Raw genomic sequence first — 19,398 nt, 5'->3', positions numbered from 1 at the left:
CTTATAGGGGACAAGTTCATAAGGAGACTTTGTGACTCAATGGGCCGGGAGTGGATCACATATCTTACTAGACCCAAAAACTACTTCAATGGGTCAAGTAATTCTTGGGTTCGGTAGTCTAACGTTGAATTTTCTACCATTAACATTATCAATTTTTTTAAAACTGTTATTGGGATGCTTAGATTGAGTAATACTATAATGACAAACAAATCTCATAAATTTTCTCTTATACATCAATGTGACATCTGAGTTGGTATTAACACGTTAACTGATGATTTTGACTTAACATAAATTATGTTTCTTTAGGGATGAACGATTGTTCTTTGATAAGGAATGACCATTTCGTGTGAAGAAATGACTATTCCATGACCATTCTTCCTTCATACATGACTGTTCCTTCAAGGAATGATCCATTCCATAATGAAGGCCATTTCTTTTTATGAACGACCGTTTCTTGGGTCTAATTAAAATCATTTTGTGTCTCGGGTGTGTTGAAGTTGCTAACTCAACAGTTATGTTGAGATTTGTAAGAGAAGTTTATGATATTCGTTTTTAATCAATATTTATTTGCTTAGATTTGGGTTTAAGTTTATATCAGACTATACAAATTCCAAATTTAAAGTAAAACACAAGTATGAATGAACATATAAATAATTTAGGTATCGCAATAAACACATAATAAATAATCCAACCATTACTAGATGTTGTAAGATTATTGAGTCAACAACATATAAGGCTCGATATGTATAGAACTTACATCAAAACTATTTATCTATATGATACTAAATCTTTTGTAAAATGATGTGAGCACCATTTTGTGGTTGTATAGTTATACCAAGAACAGGGGTATGAACGTAAGTTGGAGAGAGCTGAAAAGAGAAATTTTGCAGAATCATTGCTAAAGCTAGTTTTGCTTCCAGCAATGCAAAGTTTTGTCCGATGCAAGTTCTGGGACCCCAACTGAATGGGAAAAATGAAACTTGATCATTCTTTGAAGCCTTTGAAACCCCTTGGGAAAATCTATCTGGATTGAACTCTTTTGCGTCAGCTCCCCAATATTTTTCATCCTGATGAACTAGAATTATTGGTAATGAAATGAAAACGCCAGGCGGGATAATAATTTCTCCCAGTTTGGACTCCTTAATAGTTGCTCTGCCTAACAGAGGTGGTGGATATAATCTCAGAACCTCGTAGACAATTTTGTGTAACTGCAACACATATTTTCCGGGGAATAAATTATCCAATGTTAATGGAAGATTCTTAAAACGTTAAATCCTCTCGAAGTAGAAAGAAATTACTTACTTCTTTCAAGCTGTTTAGCTCATCAAATTGCGGTTCTTTGTTCCCGAAAACTTGGAAAAGCTCTTCTCTTGCACGTTCTTGCCAATTTGGATGCATACATAACAAAATCATTGTCCATATAATCAAAGTTGCAGTAGTCTCCTGGCCAGCAAGATAAAAAAGTTTACACTCATCAATCACCTCTTCAATACTCATTCCACTTTCTTTATGCCCATGCTCTTGAATTTCCTTGAGATTTGATTCCACTAATAAACCCAATAAATCCTCATTACTTGCTTCTCCAACTTTAAGGACCTCCTCTCTCTTCTTTACGATTCCTTTTATCACTTCTCGAATTTCTTTCTCATTGCTTTTCAATTTTCTGTTTGCTTTAGTGGGCACAAAACTGAAGATTCAAAAAGTGATTTCATCAGTGCAAGAATGAAACGGATTCTTCTTACTCATCCATTATAAATCTCAAATATTTGACAGCAAAATTAAATAAAAATTACTATTGAGTTGTTTAATAATTTTTCAATTTTAAATAAGTACTTCTAAATTAATAAAATATTAGTAAGTTACTATAGTAACATATGAGAAGGCTTTTTTATTGGTTTATTTTCATAATACATATAATACCAAATGCATTCTCAAATCTTGAAAATATAAAATCAATTCATGTTCTCAATTTTAGAATTCCCATTTTCCCCTTTGTTTTTTACAAATTAATATAAATCAACCCAAAATTAGTTCAAATTACCTCCATCCCGGAATGTGAAAGAAGTAGAAAACTTGAGTGATAATATTAATTTGTTCGGTTATGAGTTCAAATATTTTTCTTCCATCTTCATAACTACTGCTAAATGTTGTCCGAGAGATCACATCCGATGTTAAAGCCTTTATGTCAGGCCACAAATCTAACTCATGCGACTCTTCATTTGAGATTGAAATCTTCCATTTTCTTATCATGTCGTTGCAGCTCAGATACATCTTAGGTAACATACCCTATCAAGAAAATGAAAAAATGTGTAACATAATAAGAGTGCATAAATATTATATAACATATGCATTAATAGACACATAACAAAAGACTAATTCTTAATTGTAAGAGGATAGAAAGAAGAAAAACCTTCAACTTATCGAGATGGAAAGCTGGATTGGCTGTCTTTCTGACTTTGAACCATCGTTCACCCTCGTATATCCCCATCCCACTAAATACCGACCTGCCAAGGCTGTTCAGCTTGGGTTTTTGAAATATTTCATGCCTTAACAAAATTTCCCTTATCAATTTGGGATCTGTGATGTTTATGATTGGCATTGGACCCATCCATATGAATGAATTCTTTCCTGCATTAATCGTTATCATTAAATAAAAAATAATACTAAATGTCAAACTAATGTGTACAAGATGAACAGACTAATATATAGACGAATCGTGGCAACTAATGAGTTGATATAGAAATAATTATTTTTATTTTTTATCCTCTCACAAGTAAAACCTGACCTATAGTAAATAATATTTATCTAACCATTTTATGGATATAATCTAGTTGGATTTGATAATTAAGTAGAAGATTAACTCTTATTATTATTATTATGGTGGTGGTTGTTATTTTAGGAGATTATAACAATGATATTGTGCCGTGTGAAAGAATTCGGTTATCAAAATCAAGGTTTTAAAACCCAGCACGAGGTGAATCCTGGCAAAGCGACTGGGTCCTGAGTTGATCAGTTGAACCCGATAGGTCAAACCGATGATGTCAGCATATCCAAAAGTTTGAAATCTAGCAAAAACATCCCTAAAAATTACATATAAATCCCTACAAATTTGAAATCCTACAAAACACCTTAAATTACCCCATCAGCGTCAACAACCCAAGCCAAATAGGATATGTTTCTATCGTCGACAACACACCCCATCACCACAAAAACTCTCCTCTCAGCCTTCTGACCAAAACCCATCTCACCTCACTTCTATTTGCCTCATTAATTGTTGGTTTTTGCGATTTTTGGTCAATTCACTCATTGAAAATCACCTCCATCGCCACCTTTCGACTCATTGACCCTTCTTTTTCAAAACCCTTAACATCCCAGTCACCAATTATTCGCCAATCATCGTCCTAATCTCTTGGGTTTGTCATAAACAATCAAAATGGTAACTCGGCCTGGTGAAGGCCTCAGGTCTCGGTTCGACCGGCCGGGTCAGATCGGGTTTTAAAACACTTATAAAAACTTGTTTATTTATTTATTTTAAAAAATGGAGCCCCACAACGATGGAAAAAACTTACGTGTTATTGTAACTTTTTACTATTAAGTTCATCCATTTTAATCACGAGTAATTGCATAAATTTAATTTGGATCATAACTTTTAAATGTTTAAGTCAATTATATGATCTTGCTTTTAGGATTTCGATTACATTAGCATTGCTGTAAAGGACAGACAAATGAAGATAAGAAAGATAAGCTGGCACCTTTCCAGTGCTAGAGAAATTAAAACTTGTCGGCCCACTTCATCTTTTTAGACCTTTAACCTTTGATTGATCCAACAATTTATTCGATAAGGACCAGCATATCTAGCCAAAGAATCAAAGATATGCCACAGCATATAATAAAACTTTATAATACATAGAATTAGAAGTATGTATAAAATCTTTGAAGAAAGAAAAAAAGAAATACATAATTTAGAACTTTTATTTAGTAGTCAAAAGAGTTTTATTTAATACTATGAACATTTTTGAAATTGTTTTTAGTTATTTGATTGCATCTCATGAGTATTTATAGGATTTTAAATAAGTTGTTGCAGGACTTAAAAAGATTTTGAGCTTCTCTTATAAACTCTTTTTGAACTTGGTGAATATTGAATACTGAACTGGAAGATTTGAATAACTAGCAAAGCAAACACAAACTGGCAAAAAGTTAAACATGAATGCTAGCTGGGAGCTAGAAATATTATCAGTCAATATAACTTAAAATTGATTCTATCTACATATCTCCACTTTCTAGAAAACATTGAGAAATTATAAGTTTCCAAGTGAAGAAATAGGCATACCGTACTTCTTGGAGATATGATGGTGGAATGGAATGACTCGTGACGCAATATCGTGAGAGAAGGGGTTGATCGTTCTGGTTTTTGCTTGTTTTCTCATCATGAACATCTCTGTTGTGTCTCCATGAAGAAATTTGTAGGAGTTGCCGGAGAAACCTTGTTGCCTAAGCAACTTCTCTAGCTTCTTCGGCTTCAACCAAACCCAGTCCAGCGCCTTCCATAGACATCCTAAAACGATAGTAAAAGCAACAGAGAAGGCAATAAATGTCACTGAAATCTCCATTGTGCAGGGAAAGGTACTAAGGATGCCTATTGACTATTGAGTAGTGCCTTTTATGGAGCTAATAATGAATGGTCACGTCATCTTGCTAGAAACGTTTCAAGTAAGATTTGAGCAGGGATGTCAGATGGGCCGGACCCGGGCATGGCATGAGGAGTAAAGGACTTTTCCCACCCACGGTTTAGCCTAATGACCCTTTCTCCATTGTTTTAAAACCCGGCCCAGTCGGTTGAACCAGGACTCAGCAGCTTCAATGGGCCGGGTTTAACTTTTCTGATTCACCCCAAAACCCTAAGATTTGGGAGGATGATTGACGAACAATCGACGGCCGGAAGGTTAGGGCTTTTGAAGACTAAGTTCCGGTGAATGCAATGGTGGTGACGGCGTTGATTTCTGGTGAGTAAATCGACCGAAAATCGAACAAACTTGGCAGCGACAACAATGGGATTTTTTCGGCGATTGGTGAGGCTAACGGGGGTGGGGTGAGGTGGGTTTTGGTAGGGAGGAACATGGGAGTAATTCCTGGGTGATGAGGAGGTTTGTCGACGCCGGCATGGATGAGATCTGGCCTAGAATACCCACGCCGGCGTCGATGAGATCTGGCTAAAATCAAACATATTTCGGCCAGACCTTGGGTAGATTTTAATGGAAATGGGCTTAGGGGACGATTTGGGTTGCATTTGTGGTGTCGCCGCTGCCGATCAGTCGCCGGTCGATTTTCATTTGGGGTGTGTTTGATAAAGTTCAAACATGTAAGGACTTGCAGGTCATTTTTAGGGGTGTATTTGTTGAGTTTTAAAATTTTTTGTCAAACCGTTGGTCAAACCGATCAAACCGGGACTCGAAAACTTTGCCGGGTTTCACCCTGGGTTGGGTTTTAAAACATTGCCTTTCTCAGTTCAAAATACTACTTTACCATCCATCACTAAGACCAAATATCCGTTAATTGACAAATATAAACAGTATAAATGCGAAAATACCATTTTCTCTTCTACTCTTCCCTTCTTTCTCATTCCCCACCTCTCTTCTCTTTCTTTCTTCTCTTTTCTTCTTCTTCACCTCCACGAGCTCCAAACCTGCCACCATGACCCTTCATCCAAACACTACTTACCTTAAAACAATTAATCATTACACATTAAACAACACTAAATTGAAGCGTATATGTGCACTCTCATCCCAAAACATAAATTTATACTTGAAATTTACTACACCAACTCTGAAATCCATTCAATATTCAATAAATCCAAATCTGAAACTTCAATCCCAACGGCACGACTCCTCTCCTTCCTCACTAATTTTCAATCCCCCCAAACTCTTCAAAATTTTTGAAACATCTTCTAAACAATTGAAGCGTATAAAGAAGTAACCTGCCTCTGCAGATGTGAAATGACTTTTTTGGCTTGTTTCAACTCAAAACCCTGTTTCTGTAGCAGTTCTTGAAGCTGAGAATTCATAGCATCTGGAAACAAAATTGCACTCTTCAATGCTTTAATCTCTTCCCTCTGCTTCAAGCACAAGTTTTTCAACTTCTTGTTAGAGTCATGAAAATGACTATAAGAGTCATGAAAATGACTATAGTAAGATGATTAAAATACCCTTCTTGTGAATAAATTGAATTTATATTGAGACAATTGAAGAAATTTTGGAATTATTAATGAAAAATCACATTTTAATTTTTCCTTACAATTTGTGCATGTTTGGAATGATTTTTGAGATGTTGTGAGTCGATATTAGGGTATGATTTATTTATTAGGTCTGAATTTGTCTCATTTATTATGTTCAGGGGGTAAATTGTCACATTTTTAGGGGTTGATTTTGTCAGTTTTCATTCATACAGGGACTAAATAAAATTTGTCAGTCTTTGCATAAAAGGAGATGAATAGTTCCAGATCTATAGCGCCGCTCACCCCAAACCCCAGGTCCATTTTTTGGTGACCTTTTGCCTCTCATTTTCGGCGACTCCCCAGCTTCCCCTTGCATCGATCATCATCATCCCGCACTCACTGCCGTGATTTGCGTGTTTACTGGTGACGTTTCGTCTTTAAGCTATTGTTGGGTCACTTTCCGACGACCTTCGATAACTCTTTCCTTCCTTGGTGGCTGATCTACCTTCCCCACACTCAAATCCACCTTCCTCCAAGCTCTGTCGATGTCAAACTGGTCAAAATCCACCGTCGTTGCTGCCATGCCTCTTCACCTTCCAGCCGCGATTTTGCTCATTTCCTAGCAACTTTTCACCTTCCAACCAGTCGATCTATCATCTCCATGACCTGATATATCCTCCGGTACCCTTGAATCCCATTTCCGCCACCATTTGTTGGAAAACTAACCTATTTTGTCGAGTTGCGATTGTTCATATTCTGACGTATTTGTTGGTCATTTTTGCTCCTTCTTTGCATTATCTTGTTGTCAGTTATGTTCTCTTCACCATGACTAGCCCCATTTCTGGCTTTTCAGCCTTCGTCGACACCACCATGAGCGGTTGAGCTCCCGGTTGTCTGTTACAGTGTAGGTGAGATCGAGATCGACACCCATGGCTCTTCTCAACAACTCTCAACTAGTTGGATGAACCTGATTGTTGGAAATTTGGCTTAGTATTGTGTATCAAATTATATTTGTTTTTGTTTCATGTTTGATTACGATACTTTAACATAGTTTGATACATGATTTGTGATTGTTGGTGTTGTCCATTGAGATTAATTGTTGATATAAAATCTATTGCGTGATAAATGTTGGTTTAAGATAATTAAATGTTGAGTATTGCTTTAAATTACTTCAAATCGATTGTAATAGAGTTATATTCACATTTATACTTTAGGTTTATGTTAGTTTGTTGTTTGTGTTGGTATTGTCTTCTTTGTAGTGATTATTTGTTTGGGTAAGTTGTTTAGTTTAGTTTATTTTAGTTGCTTGTCTTTGTTATTTTTACTTGCTTGTGTGTTAAATGCCTTTGAGTATTTTGTGTAGATGAGTGTTTACTTCTTGTGTTCATTTTAGTTTAGTATATTTTTATTTTATTTTGGTTATTTTCCTTTTGGTTGGGTTATCATTTTATGTGATTTTGTTTTATTGCTCTTGCATTTAATTTTTGTTGGAATAGTTCATTTGTGTTTGTTTTTGTTTTGTAGGAAGATCGCAATTGGGAAAACGCTGCAGTGTGTCGTAAGCATGAAAGATTTAGTGCAAACCGATTGTGAAATTCTCTTAACTTTATTTTTTTTGTTCTTTTGATTAATAGTTATAGTTGTGTGGTAGTTTATTAGTGATAACTTTTGCCTTATTTTGCATATTGTGTTTTAAATCATAGGATTTAGTTACTAGTTTTGCTTTCTTTTTGTTTGAGTTGATTGTTAAGTGTAGTTCTTTAATTGTATGTTGGACTAATTGGTTGAGTGAATTTATTGCATGCTTATAGTTTTGGTTGGTTAATTGTTAGTTTTCCTTTTAATTTGCATAATTTGTTTTTAGTCTTAGGATTAAATTTTTGGTTCTTAGTATTAGTTTCTTTTAGGTTTCATTGATAGCTTTGGTTTTGATTAAGCATATTTGTTTGTGTGATTTTTTTTTTTTTTGGGTAAAGTTTCATTAAATTTTAGATTTGTTTTAGTTATGTTTTGTGTGCTTATTGAATTTGCTCCTTAGGATTTGCATTTAGTTATTTTTCTTTGAAATTGTTGTTACGGTTGTTTGTTGAGCCTCTTGTGTGTTTTATTGATGAATGCAAACTAGAAGGTCTTATAACGAAGAGTTATTACCTTTGAATCTTGAAATTGAGCGCACTTGTAAGAGGAATAGAAAACAAGCATGTAGGATGGTTGACCAAGAGGCACCCAAGCATGTGCCCCTTAGCCAACATTTTGCACCCACCACCTACACTTCAGCCTCAAGTATTCGTATCCCAACATCTAGACACAACACTATGAGATCAAAACTAGTGTTATCCAATTGTTGCCAATTTATTATGGGAATTTAAATGAGGAGCCATACAAACACTTAGATGAATTTTTAGAGGTTTGCTCCTGAGTTAGACTGCAAAATGTGAATGGGGATGTTGTGCGCTTAATTTTATTCCCATTCTCACTTAAGGATGGAGCCAAACAGTGGCTCAATTCTTTGGTAGCAGGCTCCAATACCTCTTAGACCCAAATGCAACAAAGATTCATAAAAAAGTATCATCCCATTGGTGAAACCAACAGCATAAGACGAGCCATCACTAATTTCATTCAACTAGATGGCGAGGAATTTTATGAGAGTTGGGAACGTTTGAAGGAAATGCTTAGGTTGTGTCCCGATCACGCAGTCCTTAGGTGGCACCTTAGTTCATAGTTTTTATGACGGACTAATCGAGAGGCATAGGAATATGGTAGACGCCTCTTGTGGAGGAACATTTATGTACAAGGACGAGAATGAATTATGACAATTCTTTGAGACCTTAAGTGAAAATTCAATACACCATATTTTTGTGTCTAGAATGCTTATCTCAGGGCAGCCATCCAAGAAGGGTGGCGTGTATGAGGTGTCACGGTTAGATGACATCAGTTCAAAGCTAGAGGTGTTGGCCCACCGGTTTGACAAGTTTGTATCTATACAAGGGCAACTCTTTACAAAATCATCTTAGAATAGGGTGAACCAGGATGTTTTTGCCATGCACTCAACTCTTGACCATCCAATTGAGGAACCCGCCCCCGACCCTTTTGAGGAGCAAGTGTAGGTTGCACAAGGCTTTCAGAGACAGAACGATCCGTACACGAACACGTGCAATCCTTGGTGGCGTAACTATCCTAATTTTTCATGGAAGCCATAACCACCCCAGAATGCCCCTAATAATATGCCATACAAGAACAATCATTCCAATTATCAAGGCAATTATAGGGAGCAACCTTCAATCCAACCACCCACCAAACCTAGGATCCCATATTCCGTTCAATAGCCCACTCCAATGCCCAGTTCACTGGAATCAATAATGGCTCAAATGCTCCAAACCATGCAAGAACAAAAAGCCAACATGAATGATAAGTTCTAAGATTTAGAGCAGAATACCTAACTACTACATTCTCATTACCAATCCATTAGTAAGCTAGAGATCCAGATTGGTCAAATAGTCGAAGCAATCAGTAGGAGAGAACAAGGCCAATTGCCTAGTCAAGTCGTAGGTAACCCTAGTGGTTCTTCTCAGTAGAGAGTTATTCCAAACAAACTAAGGCTGTGATGACTCTTTGGAGCTGTTGAGAGCTAATTAGGCCTGAGAGGGAAGTAGAAGTCTAAGGTAGAGATGACGAAAGTCTAGGTGGGGACCAACCCAAAGGGAGTGAGAGTGAGCCACTTGTAAAGTCAAGTGTTCAGAGACTAGGTAAGAAGAAAGATGGGGAGAATGAACCATCCCCTGCATCGTACATACCTAGAGCACATTTTCCTTAATGCTTAGAGCCCTAAAATGTTCACACTGCTAGGAAAAGCGTTAGGATGGAGGAAATGGTTGAGTTGTTTAAACATGTATATATTAACATTCCACTTTTAGATGCCATTAAGCAAGTGCTTACTTATGCCAAATTCCTTAAAGACTTGTGCACGCAAAAGAGGCGAATGAAATCTCACAAACCCAAGACTATACATTTACCAGAAAATGTAAGTGCGGTTGTCTCAAATTGCCTTCCCCTGAAGTTAAAAGATTCTGTAGCTCTTATTATTTCCTGTGTGATAGATAATGTCACGATTGATAGAACACTCTTAGACTTAGGGGTAAGCATGAACTTATTACCCACTTTTGTGTATGAACAGTTTAACTTAGGTGAGCTCAAGTCTACTGAAGCCATCCTACAGTTAGTTGACCGATAAGTCAAAATGCCTATGGGCCTAATTGAGGACATGTTAGTTAAGGTTGAGGAATTATATTTTCTAGTGGATTTTCTTGTCTTATACTTGGAGTATACAAGTAATGGAAGTATGCCATCGATTATTTTAGGGAGACCTTTTCTAGCAACGATAAATGCTTGTATTAACTATAGATCAGGAGAGATGGAAGTGTCTTTTGGGAATAGGAAACTGAGACTTAATGTGTTTAATGCTGCTTTTGGGCCTATGCATGAGGACGATAATGAGTGTTTTATGGTTGATACTATTAACAGTCTAGTGGAGGCTTATGCTCCACAATTGCTATGTGATAATGCGATTACACTCTTATGAATCCGTCTATTGAGGAGATATGCAACTTGGGTGTTGTGTTTGAAATTCAAAAGGTTAGTGTGTATATAGATAGGTCACCCACTTTAGAACATAGACCTTGGACCATCAAGTACGAACCCTTACCACTTTTGTCTAAGACGACACAACCAAGATCAATTGAGTCTCTACCAGTGTTAGAGTTGAAGGCCTTGCCTGATACTCTCAAGTAAGTTTTCCTAAGACCCAACAAGGCCTTACCCGTGATCATTGCTGCCAACTTAGATAGTAAGCAAGAGGAGATATTAGTGGCGGTCTTGACAACACATAAGGAAGCAATCATTTGGTCGGTAGCCGATGTGCTAGGGATTAGCCCTTTTTTGTGCATGCATCGTATATTTTGTGAAAAGAATGCTAAATTGGTGTATGAATATCAAAGAAGGTTAAACCCGAACATGAAGAAGGTGGTGAAGAAAGAGGTGATTAAATGGCTTGATGCAGGTATCATATACCCCATATCTGTCAGCCAATAGGTAAGTCCGACCAATGTTATACCTAAGAAGAGTGGTCTCACTGTTGTTGAAAATGAAAGAGGTGAGTGAATTCCTACCTATACTCCCACAGGATAGAGAGTTTGCATTGATTATAGGAAGCTCAACCTAGCCACTAGGAAGGATCATTTCCCACTCTCATTTATTGACCAAATCCTAGAAAAACTTGCAAGACAGACTTTCTATTGTTTTTTGGATGACTATTCTGGATATAACCAAGTACCAGTTGCCCTCGAAGACTAGGAAAAGACCACGTTCATATATCCTTTTTATACGTTCGTCTTTCATCGCATGCCTTTCGGGTTATGCAATGCACCGACAATGTTTCAAAGGTGCATGTTATCGATATTTTCTGACATGGTGGGTTAATTCCTTGAAGTCTTCATGAATGATTTTTTTTTGTGTTTGGTACATCTTTTAACGATTGTCTCGAAAAGCTTAAATTAGTGTTGAAGCGATGTAAAGAGACAAATCTTGTTCTTAGTTGGGAGAAGAGCCATTTCATGGTTCAAAAGGGAATTGTCTTAGGTTATGTAGTTTCCAAGAAGAGGATAGCAGTGGATAAGGCAATGGTGGAGTTGATTTCTCAACTGGAACCACCTTTATTGGCTAAACAAATTAGATCTTTCCTAGGCCATGCAGGATTTTATAGACGTTTCATCCAGAATTTTAGCAAGATCTCTAAGCCTTTGTATGATTTGCTTGTTAAAGATGTGTCATTTGTTTTTGATGATTCTTGTATGATTTCCTTTACCATTTTGAAAGAAACATTAACCATAGCACCCATCATGCAACCTTCTATTTGGAATCTACCTTTTGAAGTGATGTATGACGCGTCGGACTATGCCATTGGTGTAGTCCTTGACCAACGGGTGAATAAAAAGTTTATTGTGATCCACTACGCAAGCAAGACCCTCTCCGATGCTCAATGCAATTACTCCATTACCAAGAAGGAGTTGCTTGCAGTAGTGTTTTCCCTTGATAAGTTCTGGTCTTATCCATTATTTTAAAAACTGGACTGCTCTTTAACTTGGTCAAAGGGCCGGTTCTTGGGTTGACCAGTATACAATAGACATACCTTTGAATAATTTTTTCAGTCCTTATAAGTTTGAAAACCTAAAATACACCCCTAAAATTGACACATGAGTCCCTGTATGTATGAAATAACCTGCAACTTTTATTATTAATTATTTTTCTCTCTCCCCATCACTTTCATCTTTCTCCTTCTTTTCTCTCTCCCCATCACTTTCACCTTTCTCCTTTTTTCTCTCTCCCCATCAATTTCTTCTTTCTCCTTTTTTTCTCTCCCCGTCACCTTCTTCTTTCTTCTATCCCTTTCCCCTCTTTCTCTGGTAATTTTTTTTCTCTTCTCTTTCTTCTTTCTTCTTCCTTCCTCTTTCTCTTCGCCCCCTCTTCTCTTTCTTCTAATCTTCTTCCTTCCTCTATTCTTCTTCATCTCCTCTTGTCTTTCTTCTTCCTTCCCCTCCCTTTACTTCTTTCTCTTTACACGGTAGATTTTAGAGTAAGTGAAAAAGAATAGAAGATGAAAATGGAAGATGCAATTCGGTCTTTGGAGATGAAAATGATATTGAAATAAAATGGAGAATGCTTGCTGGTGTAATGAAATAGAGAATGAAATGGTGCTGCAAATCTGGTTCAGAATTAGGGATCAAATTACCCTAAATAGTAAACCCTTTTAAGATCCAGACCGATCGAACTAGCGGTTTTGTACTGTTCCACCGGTCTATTACTAGTCTAAAGTGGGTTTTATGCCTTTTCTAGTTTTTATGTTAACTCGGACCGGAGTTAAGGTCAGGTCCCAGTTGAACCGATAGGACCGGCCGATCCAGGTTTTAAAACAGAGTTCTTATCTGCTTGGGTCTAGGATAGTTGTCTTTATAGACCATTAAGTATTTGTTAGACAAGAAAGACAATAAGCCTAGACTAGTTCGATGGATTTTATTGTTGCAAGAGTTTGATCTAGAAATCAAAGATAAAAAAGGTAGTGATAATGCACCGACCACTTGTCTAGACTCTTTATAGAGTATGTCCCTGATCAATGTTTGAATGACTCTTTCCTGGATGAGTAACTATTTTGCTATATCCCAATCCAAAGCACTTTGGTATGCCCATATAGTCAATTACTTGGCCGTAGGACAATTGTCATTGGGGTGAACCAAAACTCAGAAAGATCATTTCTTTGCAACCATCAATGATTGTTTTTGGGAAGACTCAAACCTTTTTAGGGTGTGTGTAGACCAAATTGTTAGGAGATGTGTTCCCGACCACGAGTTTAGTAGTGTACTTGCATTTTTCCATTCTTATGCTTGTGGTGGTTAGTGTAGTGGCAAGATGACTGCTTTAAAGGTGCTCCAGTGTGGTTTCTATTGGCCCACTCATGATGCATTCTTTATCGTCGTGCTTGTACTTCATGTCAGAAAGTAGAGAATATTAGTAGACAAGACATGATGCCCTTCAATCCTATTTTGGTTATGGAAGTGTTAGATGTGTGGGGTATTGATTTCATGGGTCCATTTCTCTCATCATTTGACTTTGAATATATCTTGCTTACAGTGGATTATGTGTCTAAATTGGTAGAAGCCATTGCTACTAGGACCAATGATCACAAGGTGGTCATCAACTTTGTTCAATCACACATATTTAGCCGTTTTGGTCACCCGCGTGCCATCATCAGTGATGGTGGTTCGCATTTCACCAATAGACACTTTGGCTTACTATTGAAAAGTACTCAATCACCTATCGAGTTGCCACACCTTATCACTCTCAAACTAGTGGACAAGTGGAACGTGCTAATAGGGAAATTAAGACCCTCTCAGAGAAAATGGTATGGCCCAATTAGAAGGATTGGTCAATGCATCTGAATGATGCACTTTGGACCTATTGAACTACTTATCGTTCCTCTATTGGCATGTCCCCTTATCGGTTAGTTTTTGGGAAAGCATGTCATTTACTTATAGAACTTGAACATAGAGCATATTGGGTCACAAGGAAATTCAATTTTGATATGACCATGGTCGGTGACCATAGGAAACTCTAACTTTCAGAGTTCAATGAGCTATGAGACGAAGCTTATAAGAACTCTCGCATCTCTAAAGAGAGGACTGAGGCTTTTTATGATATAACACTTTGTTAGGGAGTCATTCTCTCCTAATCAAAAAGTGTGGCTCTTTAACTCCAAGCTTCATCTCTTTCCAGGTAAGCTTTGGTTATGATGAGATGACCCTTTTATTGTTGTTAATGTTTTCCCTCATGGAGCTGTTGAAATCCAAAACCCAGAAAGGGGACAAGTTTTTAAGGTGAATGACCAAAGACTTAAACCTTATGTCGATGACATTAATGATGGAGAGGTGATTGAGGAGTGTTCTTTGTTAGAACCACATTAGCCATTTAAGTGCACTAAAGTTTGGCTGAAGACTTTAAACTTAGCGCTTGTGGGAGGCAACCCCACCTTTGTATATATGTTTTTATTGCTTTGATGTTTTTGTCTTTGTAGGGATTGCCATGTTTGGAAACTCATTAACTAGTCAAAGGCTACGCCTAACATGCTTCGCAAACCACGATGGTGACAACTTTGTCATTGTCCCTCAGGTTGTATCTCTTCACCTTATATGTTGTTATTGTTTGATTTTTTTCTCAAATATGTTGGACGATTTTAATGTTATTGATCATATTGCCATTTGAGATCATTTGATGCTAAGTTGGAGAGGATTTTGTAGTTGTGGGTCATTGAGGACAATGACATTTTAAGTTGGGGAATGTTGATTAATTTTGTTTTTGTGGAGTATATATGTTATTGTGAAGTGTTCTTGATGATGTTTTTGTGGAGATTGTATGTTGAATGGATTGTGCTTAAATTTTTGTGGCATAATTATGTTTTTGTTGAAAATATGTTGATTCCTACTCTGTCCAAGTGGTAAAAGTGAACTAAAGTGAGCTATTTTTAAATTTTTTCATGAATTCATGCATAATCACCATTTTAGAAGCAATTGAGGTGCTACTTGAAAGGTTTTATGAGGTTTTTGAAAATGGTTTGTTGCAATATGGTTTTAAACATTGAACTATTGTTTCTGTTACGTGCTAGGTTTGTCCATAATTGTGGTTAGACTCTGTTTTGTGTGAATGTCATGTGTTTTAGTGTTTATGCAAGTCTCGCACACACTTTACATGCCCATGGAGCAAATTTTTATTTATTATCTTACGTGTATTAAAAATGTTAATCTTTGTCTTTGGAAGTGCTTAAATGTTGCTTGATGATTTGGTTTTGATTTGTAGCCTAGTTGACTCGAGTAAGTACGCCCAAGGGGTGTTCTACACCTAATCCCCTAAAGCTATCTAGCTTGGGAGCAATTAGCCTAAAGCTCATTACATGGGTCCTCTAGAAAACTTAATAAGTCATTACATAGATCATGAACCTTATAAAAAAACACAAGTCTTGACTTGTAGCTTAGTTGGTTCGAGTGAGTAAGTTCGAGGAGTGCTCTACACTTAGTGCCCTATAACCATCTGGTTTGGGAGTCATTGACCTAAAGCTCGCTACATGAACCTTCTAGAAAGCTAAGAAGTTAAAGCAAGAAAAGAAAAAAAGAAAAGAAAAGAAATCAAGTGATGAATGAAAAAGAAATTATATGTTTAAGTCTTGTGTGGAAAATGAGCATTATGTTACATGTACATAAGTTGGGGAGTTTTGCATGATATTTTGACATTGTGATATGAATATGGAATGTGTGTTTGAGAAGCTTAAATGGAGATAGGCAAATGTTGACGAAAACTTTAGTTCATTATTTAGGATTGTACTGTTTACTTGTTATGCTCAAATTCTTCATTTATCTTTTGGTAAATGTTTTGGTTGTGTATGGTTTTGTTGGTTGTGTATGGTTTTGTGAAAGTGTTGAAAAAGTTTCTTTTACTTTACTCGAGGATGAGCAAAGAGTAAGTTGGGGAGTGTGTTGGAGTCATGAAAATGACTCTATTAAGATGATTAAAATACCCTTGTTGTGATTTAATTGAATTTATATTGAGACAATTGAAGAAATTTTGGAATTATTAATGAAAAATCATATTTTAATTTTTCCTTATAATTTGTGCATGTTTGGAATGATTTTTGAGATGTTGTGAGTCAATATGAGGGTGTGATTTCTTTATTAGGTCTGAATTTATCTCATTTATTCTGTCTAGGGGGTAAATTGTCATATTTATGGGGTTGATTTTGTTAGTTTTCATTCATGTAGGGACTGAATTGAAATTTACCAGACTTCGTATAAATGGAGATGAATAGTTCCAGGTCTGTAGCACCACTCACCCCAAACCCCAGCTCCATTTTTTGGCGACCCTTTGCCTCCCATTTTCGACGACTCTCTAGCTTCCCCTTACACCGATTATCATCATCCCGCACTCACCTCTACGATTCGCGCATTTACCGATGATGTTTCATCTTCAGGCCGTCATTGGGCCACTTTCTGGAAACCTCCAACGACTCTTTCACTTCCCTAGTGGCCGATCTACCTTCCCCACACTTAGATCCATCTTCCTCCAAGCTCCGTCGATGTCAAACTGGTTGGAATTTATCATCGCCTTTGTCGAGCCTCTTCACCTTCCAGCAGCGATTTTGCTCATTTTTTGTTCCTTATTAGCATTCAAGAGCTTTCTCTTACTTCTCAACCATCGTCGCTCAACTTGTAACCCATCTCCACCATGCACCCCAAATTGCAGTCACGAAGACAGAGGCTACGGTGGCATGAAAGGTAGCGAAATGTTATGAAGATGAGACCTTGAAACGATAGTTAGACGATTGAGTGACCGCGAAGAGAGGACAACAGTGTCGACAGTTGCAACTATGATGATCGGAAGTGGTTGACTGCAAATGCACCTTTGCGATTGCGAGAATCCTGACTGAAACAGGAAAAGACGTGGTCAACGCAATTGGTGATGGCTGCAATCAGACGTCGGGAAAGTGGCTTAAACCACTGGCAATAGGATTGGCTGTAGTGGAGAAGTTGCGACCTAGTATGATTTGGGTGGGAAAGGTTTTGGCCTGGAGGGGTGGGGAAGAAAGGGTTTGATTTAGGTTTATATATATATATATAGGGTAAAATGACATAATTACCCTTTAACTATTTCTAAATTTATTGTTATATCCTTATTTAGTTAAAGTTAACAATGGATGGATAATAAAGTTGTATTTTAAAACTTATTGGGTGAAAAAGTGTCATTAGACCAAACCTTGGATGGGAAAAAGTCGTTTACTCTTTCTTTGAGCAAACGACATGTCCCTATCCCATGATTAGCCAAATCCAAGTTGACACTTCTGATTACCTTTATTCTAGATTTCCACCCACTAAAATAATAAGGTGCTTATGTTCTGACAGTTGAAGGGTAAAAAAGTCCTTCACCATAATTTGAAATTAAAGCATCAAAATAACGGGGGAGTTTATTAAAAAGACATTTGAAGTTTACATTTAATTAAAAGGCTATCAAGTTTTGAAATGTTAACTAAATAGCCATATTATTGATTAAGGGTAATTAGTGCTTAATTAGGATTAATGTAATCTTTTCAAAATTATCTATATTTCCACAAACCCGAAATTGTTGCAAATAAACCCAAAAACCTTCTTCTTCCTCCCGCCATTAACGCATCTCTACCTGCATCTCTTCTCTTCTTCTTGGCTTCGTCAACATCTTCTTCTTCCTCTACATCTTCTTCTTCTTCCTCTTTCCTGTACATCTTCTTCTTCCTCATTCCTCTATATCTTCTTTTCCTCCGCCATTAACACTTTCTTCTTCCTCCACCATAACATCTTCTCCGGCAAAGATCCCCCTCCTCCCTCCTCCTCCTGACATTTCGCCTAAGTATGTGTATCTCCTTTTTACATTTTATATTAGATTTACAAAGATTTAATAATGGATGGGGTTTGGGTTATGATTTTGATTTAGTTGTTTAGGTTGTTGGGTTGTGCTTGATGTAATGTAGGTTAAAGGAGTGAAATTTGTTGAAAATTTGTTCTGGTATTTATTCTGGGTATGATGAATCGATTGTAGGTGGAGTGACTGAAAATGTGTTCTGGGCATGATGGATCGCTTAAGCGATCTGGTAGGTCTGGTAATGCAGCAGATAGATCGCTTAAGCGATCAGGTATGTGGCATAAGATCGCTTAAGCGATCTGGTTAAAGTCTGTTGTATGGTAACAGATCGCTTACGATCATGGTTATTTATACTGGATCGCTTAAGCAATCAAGTGTATCGCTTAAGCGATCCAGATAAATAACCATGATCGTTCAAGCGATACATCAGACCAAATATGCGAATGTGCAGATTCTTTTTAAACTATTTGAACCCTTAGTACAACATTTAAGAATATTGTTTTTCGCATTACAGGTAGTTGCTATTATTATACATGGGAAAGTTGTTTTGGGTGTTGAATATTTTGGTGAGTGGGTGGAGGAAGAAAGTAGGTGGAAGTGGATTGGGAAGAGCAAAGAAGTTATACCAATTGCTGTGAGCACCAGAGGTTGTTTTGATGAGTTGATTGATGAAATATTAGAAGAGGTAATTTGAGTTGCTCGCGTAGTGATAATAGTTGTGAAGTATGTTTTAAGCAGAGCTCCTGAAAATTATAAGGTACCTCCTGCTGTATTAAAGTTGGATGAAAGTGTGAACTTATTTATGATTGTATGGCCGATAGTGGTTCGAGGCCGATTTAAGGGTTTCTTATGTAGAAAAACCGTTGGAAGTTGGTTCCAAGGAAGGGGATAACGAGGATGTAGGCGGAGATTTGCCTGGTTGTAATTTGAACTACAAGGCCATTGATTTGTTAGCTGAAAAATCAAGAGTAGACGGTGAATTGGGTGGAGGAGGACACTATAGAAGAGATTGGTGATGGGGGGACAAGAAAATGTTGAGGAGGAGGACCCCGTAGAGTTCCCACAGATGTAGAGATTCCTTTAAATACAGATTATCAGAAGGCGTAGATTGTGAGGAAGAGAACACTATGGTCGTTTATGCAGGTTCAAAGGGGGCAATTGAGGTAGTAGTGGATCGCTCATTCTTTACGGATGATCGGACT

At 37.1% G+C, this 19,398-nt stretch overlaps 1 protein-coding gene across 2 annotated transcripts; it reads right to left on the bottom strand.

The window, feature by feature from the left end:
* Positions 1-676: 676 nt before the first annotated feature.
* LOC116125225 (cytochrome P450 CYP72A219-like) lies at positions 677-4,669 on the bottom strand. Of its 2 annotated transcripts, none has more exons than XM_031410951.1 (5): positions 4,331-4,669; positions 2,411-2,628; positions 2,042-2,286; positions 1,303-1,687; positions 677-1,208 (listed from the first exon to the last, which is right to left on the bottom strand). In XM_031410951.1, exons 1-5 carry the CDS (start codon positions 4,608-4,610, stop codon positions 783-785), a joined length of 1,554 nt encoding a protein of 517 aa, XP_031266811.1. In that variant the 5' UTR covers positions 4,611-4,669; the 3' UTR covers positions 677-782. The 2 variants fall into 2 exon arrangements, with proteins under 2 accessions (XP_031266811.1, XP_031266812.1); XM_031410952.1 differs by having other exon boundaries at positions 4,336-4,460.
* Positions 4,670-19,398: the final 14,729 nt, after the last annotated feature.

This window comes from Pistacia vera, unplaced genomic scaffold (assembly GCF_008641045.1).
Source record: "Pistacia vera cultivar Batoury unplaced genomic scaffold, PisVer_v2 Contig161, whole genome shotgun sequence".
NCBI classification, from domain to species: Eukaryota; Viridiplantae; Streptophyta; class Magnoliopsida; order Sapindales; family Anacardiaceae; genus Pistacia; species Pistacia vera.
This window is presented reverse-complemented; position numbering and strand designations above follow the sequence as displayed.

Coding starts and splice junctions, on each gene's coding strand:
- LOC116125225 (XM_031410951.1), bottom strand. CDS start 4,610: ATGGAGATTTCAGTGACATTTATTGCCTTCTCTGTTGCTTTTACTATC. Junction 2,287..2,410: donor TCCATCTCGATAAGTTGAAG/GTTTTTCTTCTT, acceptor TTTTCTTGATAG/GGTATGTTACCTAAGATGTA. Junction 1,209..1,302: donor AGCTAAACAGCTTGAAAGAA/GTAAGTAATTTC, acceptor TATGTGTTGCAG/TTACACAAAATTGTCTACGA.